Here is a 7,486-nt window from a genome sequence, read left to right as displayed (position 1 = left end):
TGAACTTCAGCGTTTTGAAGTCGCCCACAGTATTCCTAATGGCACAACATACTCGGAGTTTTGGTAAATTCCTTTACATGTGTGGTGGCTTATGTCGTTTACTATTCCATAAAAAATTGACATTTTCAAATTTGTATGAAATATATCAGGGGCAGGATCTAGAGAGAGACTAAATCGTTGACATGCCAGAAAGGATTTAATTATCCCCTGCGCCAGTGCGTTAATATTTATGTATGTAACAGTCAACCTCGACATACATACAATATATTGATATTCATACATCAATACATACATACATACATACATAGATACATGCATACATGTGTTTACTTATACATACATGTGTTTACTTATGCATATGTGTATGTATGCATGTGTGCATACATACACATATGTATAATTAAACACCTTATCGTTGTTTGTTTGGGGGTTTTGTTGTTTAATGACACCCCTAGAGCACATTGATTTATTGGATGTCAAACATTTGGTAATTCTGACATAGGGTCTTAGAGAGGAAACCCGCTATATTTTTTCATTAGTAGCAGGCAATCTTTTATATGCACCATACTATGAAAGTACATAATATTATATTGGTTGTGCGTTACCGCAACGTTCGTGTACTCAGTCTGTTATGGATTTTGGGGTTTTAGTGAACGAAAAAGGAAAATTGGCTTGTACACTTGCTGCGCTGTGCACTCAATCCGTGTGGGGCGGGACGTAGCGCAGTCGGTGTGGGATCCATGCCCCGTCGGTGGGCCCATTGGGATGTTTCTCGTTCCATCCAGTGCACCACGACTGGTATATTAAAGGTCGTGGTATGTACTACCCTGTCTATGGGATGGTACATATAAAAGATCCCTTGTTGCTAATCGAAAAGAGTAGCCCATGAAGTTGTGACAGCGGGTTTCCTCTCTCAATATATGTGTGGTCCTTAACCATATGTCTGACGCCATATAACCGTAAATACAATGTGTTGAGTGTGTCGTTAAATAAGTTTCTTTCTTTCTTAGCTTCAGGATACCTAGGCGAAGCCGGAATTTTAGGTGGGAGTGGGCATCAACAATGTCTATGAATCGTAATTTGGGGCAACACTCGCGGCAGCCAAATATAACATGTGGTGGGGAAAAGTGATGGGGTGGGGATATTGTCCTAAGCAATATTAAATATACATATAGAGAACGATAGAAGTATTCGGTCTAGTTACGTCCGTGTCAAGGCTCCATCGTATTTGTGGAAATTTGAAAATGCATAAAAAAATGTATGATAATACTCGTACAGCCATGATTTTACAGGGGGAGGGGGAAGGCAAGTAACCTTCATCCCGAGAAAATCCTGTTGTGATTTTGAAGACAGGCCAACATAATATTGTTTATGCTGGATCCGCCACTGGGTGGATCTAATGAAGTAATTCAACAAAAAACGATTTTGTTTTTTTATCTTTTGAATTTTGCTAAAAAGAATTAAGTGGCGAGAACAGCTAGAACAAATATAGGCCTACTCAAAAGGCTGAACTGCAGTACTTGGAACATTAGTAATATTTCTCCAGAGGCGGATCTGGGGGAGGTGGCCTGCCCCCCATCCTAAATTTTGCGATAATTATAACTTTATTATATATTAATTTTCTTTCTTTTTTACGATCCTCCTCCAAACCTCCCCCAAAGTTCCCTCGGCATTCCGCCTCATGTCATTGGGCACCCCTTAAATGGATTTTCTGGATCCGCCACTGGTCTCCGTGTGCAGTGTAGTGGCACAAGCCATATTTTAATTTTTATTTATATATTTATATTCGTTCATTTGTTCTTCTGTTGTCTCTTTTGTTCATTCGCCCATCCGTCGAAAGCACGTCTGTCCCGGGTCACATACCTGACTATCCAGATGTGGGACCCGTGACAGACATGCCTGAAACCTTAGGTCTCACTACACAGATGTCATCTGCCACTGAAACCCATGTTAAGTTGCCCAACTTCAAACGAAGATTGCCAGTAGAACGGGTTCTCGTTGGCACTAACAACATACACCATTGCGAACATAAATTATAAAAACATTTATTTTCACTCCAAAATTGAGGACATTTCCGTCTCAGTGTTTTGCTTTTGACCGCATCTGGCTTTAGTACCGGTCCGAACAGGTGGTTCATTAACCGATTCACTCCGGCTGTCTCTTGCGCTATACACTCTTGTCACAAAAGGTCCATGCTCACTATTACAAAATAACATGGGTAAAATACAGCCAGAAGGCTTACCATTAAACATACATATTGTTTTAATTCACCATTTCCTAGAAGTGAATATGTGAACCTTAACTTGTCACAATTAGGAACTATAGTGATCAATGAACTCTCAACCGGAAGTGATCTGTGTAGTGAGACCGTAGTGATATGGAGCCATATCACGTTCACGTCGAAGGCAGATTATCATTATTAAATTTAAATGTAAAAAAAAAAAATGCATAAACACTCGCAAAAGGCTTATAAAGTGATTTTATTATTATTCAAAACCAAGCAGAGTAAAATAAGTATTTAATTATTATAGCACTTGTCATATTTCATTTCATTTCGTCCTTAAACTGCTCCATGTTCCGTAATGATGTCATTTACTTCGTGAAATAGATGCCGAACTCTTGTAAATACATGCCCGGTCTACCTGCTAGTCGTAGACGTAACCTTACGCAGACTTCCTACTGTTTCCTACTTTTCCTTGAAAACTTCCTACTATCCCTACATTTTCGTGAAAATAGTTCGAAAAATAATAGAAATTTTTTAATTAAATGCATTGATTGAACTGATCTAAATCTTGATTTTAATAAGAAGCAGTTTCTAGTATTTTTGCAGGATATGTTTGTTGCAGTAGGTCTCCAGTGCTGCAAGAGGGGTTCCATGATGAGAATGACTGGTGCATGCTGACAAGTCAGAGGCACCCACTTTAGGTTCATCTCCTCATTCTGTTGCTGAATCCCTCTTGAAGCACTGGTTTCTAAGCAAAGATACACTACATGCACATCAGAATTGGTGAAAAAGGTCAGTAATTTATTTGCATCAAAAGGGTAAGTAAAGAGTCCTACTATCCCTACTTTTGGCCCTTAAAATTCCTACGTTTCCCTACTTTAAAAAACAACAAAATCCTGCCACTTTTGTCCCTACGTTTTTGTTATTGGTTACTTGAAAGCCTGCTTACGATGTTTTGTGAAACTGGCCCCTGATAACTATATTCGGTCGTCTTGTCACATAATTTAAAAGGACATTCCTGAGTTTGCTGCAATCTTTAAGATGTTATCGATTAGCAGAGACTTTTTGACGACTGTAATTACATATCAAATATATTATTCTGCATAAAATATTAGTGACTGTATATTAAACGTGGTTTTTTTATCGTTCTAGTATTTGTACTAGGTTAAATTTCATTTTAGTTCCTAAAAAAGATTTTTGGGTACGTACGAAATTATTTGAAGACAAAATCCAGTTTGGGCTTCCTACAAATATTAAGACGACCAGAAACACATTGAATATACAGACACTGATATTCTAAACAAGAAAATATATTTAATATGTAAGTTTAATCGTAGAGATATTTTATTAGTCGGAAATATCTTACAATGCAGCAAACTCGGGAATGTCCCTTTAAAATAATGTGTATAGCTATTTTGAATTATGGGTCTATATATTCTACTCCACTAGTCAACTTGGAATTATAAATTAAACATGTAAACTAATTCTTTATATGCCGGAGCGGGGCAGAGGCCAGTGGTAATGCGCTTGCGGTCGGTCTAGAATCGATCCCAGTTGGTGGACCCATTGGGCTATTATGCCTAGTTCCACCCAGTGCGCCACAACTGGTATATCAAATGCCGTCGCGTGTGCTATCCTGTCTGTGGGATGGAGCATATAAAAGATCCCTTGCTACTAATGGCAACATGTAGCGGGTTTCCTTTTTAAGACTGCATGTCACAATTACCGATGGTTAATAAATCAATGTGCTCTTGTGGTGTCGTTAAACAAAATAAACTTTAGATTTTACAAAATATAACAAAAAAACACCACTGTGACTAACTGTAATTGGTATATTGTTACGTTTATTCAAAATTGTATATTATAAAGCAAATCGGCAATCGTATAAAATATATACACACACACACACAAATATATAAACACACACAAATACACACACACAGAGAGAGAGAGAGAGAGAGAGAGAGAGAGAGAGAGAGAGAGAGAGAGAGAGAGAGAGAGAGAGAGAGAGATAAACATATACACATGTATTTTTACAAATGCAAATATCTATACACATGCACAAATATACATATATACAAGAATTTGCAAACATATATAACTAGAGACTATAGCTAGACCACCCCACCCACACCTGACCCCGCCACCCGTTATTCTGGTTACGCCCTGATACGTCAGTCCAACAGTTCGTCATCATCCGTGTAATCGCTTTCCTCCGATGTGACGTCACTGTCCGTGTTATACGACTCGAGGCAAGCGTAGCACTTCCGCTGTAACACGAACGAAAGTGATAATTGCATGTGATAATTCTATATATACACCTGGAAATTAATTTAGCACTATCTTGGGTGTTTTTTTTACCTATGGCTTATACCTCGCAGTAGCGGATCCAGGAAATCCTTTGGAGGGGGAGGGGTCCAATGACGTGATCTAAGGCCACAAACGTTTCCAAAGGGATTCCTCGGATTCACCAACGTAAAAACATGGAAAAATAAAATTAAAATGCAAAATATAGGGGAAGGACTCTTAGATGCCCTCTCCCTTAGATCTCTCTCGCAAGTAATGTCAACATTTCGGAGCATTGGGCCTACCGACGGAGATCGATCCCAGACCGACAGCGCATTGAGCGAGCGCTTTGCTACGTCTCCCCCCCCCCCCCCCCCCCCCCCCCCCCCCAATGAAATGAGGTCAATTATCGATCGGTTTATTTTGGCGACTATGCCGAGGTACAAGTTGCAGTATACTAAAGATCGGGAATCCAATGACTAAAAATGGGCCACCCACGACGGTTCGACCAACTAAGTCAAATCAACCAAATAGCTTTAATTAAATTTAGATGAACCGTTCAAAATTACCGTATGCAATTACGCAATGGGCCCATTAGGCTATTTCTCTCCTTCTAGCCAGAGCACAACGACTGGTATATCGAAGGTTGTGGTATGTGCTATCCTGTTTGTGGGACGGTGCATATAAAAGATCCCTTGCTAGTAATGGAACAAGGTAGCGGGTTTTCTCTCTAAAACTATATCAGAATTACCAAGTGTTTGACATCCAATAGCCGATGATTAATTAATCAATGTGCTCTAGTGGTGTCGTTAAATTAAACAAACTTCAATTTTTTTATTTTTTTTAAATTTCAAAATTTAATCCTACAACCTTAATCCTACGGGACATTTTCAAATTGCGTTCCAGCCAGTGCACCACGACTGGTATGTCAAAGGCCGTGGTATGTACTACCCTGTCTGTGGGATGGTGCATATAAAAGATCCCTTGCTGCTAATCGGAAAAGGCCATGAAGTGGCGACAGCGGGTTTCCTCTCTCAATATCTGTGTGATCCGTAACCATATGTTTGACGCCATATAACAGTAAATAAAATGTGTTGATTGTGTCGTTAAATAAAAAATGTCTTTCTTTCTGTTTTTTCAAATTGTAATATCAACTCCACCAGTCGGACTGCTGGTGCTGCCTTGCACTGCACGAAGGGGCCGACGACGCAAGTCGACACCTGCACCCTCGACAGACGTGAGCTTGCTCTGAATTTACACGTTAATACCTATGACCTCACCTGGCCTTACCTGAACTGACCTGACCTCACCTGATACGGAATGGTACCTTGGCTTGCATATATGGAGGGAGACTATGGGCATAATTCACAAAGGTATCCTCTTTGCAAGTCTTTTAGCATTGCACTGCGAGATTGCAAAGTTGCGAGGGCTTAGTGAATTAGGCCCCTGATACGTAATGGTACCTTGGCTTGCGTAGATGGAGGGAGACCATATCAGGCCCGTAGCCAGGATTTTGAGGGGGGGGGGGGGGGGGTCATTTAGGCTTATGGTGAAGCACAAAGTGCCTCACACGATGGCGCAAAGCGCCGAGTTGTTTAGGGGGGTCCGGGGGCATATTGAAAAAAAGTCACCGGTAGGGTGGGTGTCGACCGACCTCTCCCCCCCCCCCCACCCGACCTTCCATTGGCTACGGGCCTGCATATAGACTAACGGTTTATAGACTTTTTCTACGTAAATCAACTAACCCTGACGTCTTTCCAACACTGACGGCAGTAGCCGAAGTTACACCCGGGCGTTATGCAGTTGTGGAAGTTTCCGGGAATTTCCGGCGTCTTGCAGATGAGACAGTAAGATTTGGAGGACTGGAAGATCTGAAGACATCCGCACAGTCTGGGATAGTCCTTCTTCAGGGAGTACAGGATGCTGGTTTTCTCCTGGAATTAAAACACCTAACTGATAATATGGACTGTCCTGGGTCTTTTGCTATTGGCAAGGATCCCCGTTGGTGGGTCCATTGGGCTATTTCTCGTCCCAGCCAGTGCACCGTGACTGGTATATCAAAGGCCGTAGTATGTGCTATCATGTCTCTGGGATGGTGCATATAAAAAGATCCCTTGCCACAAATCGAAAAATGTAGCGGGATTCGTCTCTATGACTATATATCATCCAAATGTTTGACATCCAATAGCCGATGATTAATAATCAATGAGCTCTACTGATGTCGTTTACACAAAAAAAAAATGGAAAAAAAAAAAAAAAAAATTAAATTGGTAAGATGTTGCCGACTAAAGGCTCACATAAACTGGATGCGGCGTGTGCGTACGGTCAGATGGAAACTATCGAAATATATATCAAGTTTCATCGAGAGCGTCAGACGCACGCATCCAGTCTAGACGAACTCACCGAAACTAATGTGTTTCGATGTTTTAGCATCCAGTCTATGTGAGTCCTGACTGAATGTTGCTTATCCAGGGCCCATATTTTCGAATCGGTCTTAGCCTACGAAATCGTAAAATCATCGTAAGCTATGACGTCACTATAGCGTGTGCTATAGGGTGCTGTAGTGACGTCACACCTTACGATTGTTTTACAGTTTCGTAGGGCTAAGGATCTGGGGCCGTATGCATGAGGGGCGGATAAGTCCACTATCCGGGAATAGTGCCTATCCGCCGGATAAGTGGGGAAATTTGGTATGCATGACGGCAGGATAGAGCTCCCCGAATAGCCTAAACGCGAATAACGCTATTCGCTACATTTTCTGCGTATAAAGGCCATCCGCCGGATAAGTCTGAAAGGAAAATGGCCGCGCTGGTGTGTTGCGATTCAGAAACAGGCAAATATGTCGACAAAACTGGTTATTTCTTGATCGAGCAAAGCAATTTGACACTTTTTATAATGTGGAAAAATATGAAGAATTTAAATTTGAACAACAAGATGTTCTGAAGATCACAGATGAAATAGCGGGAACAGGGCCGT

At 41.0% G+C, this 7,486-nt stretch overlaps 1 protein-coding gene across 1 annotated transcript in view; it reads right to left on the bottom strand.

The window, feature by feature from the left end:
• Positions 1–4,050: 4,050 nt before the first annotated feature.
• The window catches only part of LOC121373691 (E3 ubiquitin-protein ligase DCST1-like), a 43,430-nt gene continuing 39,994 nt past the window's right edge, over positions 4,051–7,486 (bottom strand). Inside the window, exons 5-6 of the mRNA XM_041500419.1 lie at positions 6,256–6,444; positions 4,051–4,494 (exon numbers count right to left, since the gene is read on the bottom strand). Coding sequence (XP_041356353.1) covers positions 4,399–4,494; positions 6,256–6,444 — 285 coding nt within the window. The 3' untranslated portion in view covers positions 4,051–4,398. The remainder of the gene's footprint in view (positions 4,495–6,255; positions 6,445–7,486) is intronic.

This window comes from Gigantopelta aegis, chromosome 5 (assembly GCF_016097555.1).
Source record: "Gigantopelta aegis isolate Gae_Host chromosome 5, Gae_host_genome, whole genome shotgun sequence".
Lineage (NCBI taxonomy): Eukaryota > Metazoa > Mollusca > Gastropoda > Neomphalida > Peltospiridae > Gigantopelta > Gigantopelta aegis.
This window is presented reverse-complemented; position numbering and strand designations above follow the sequence as displayed.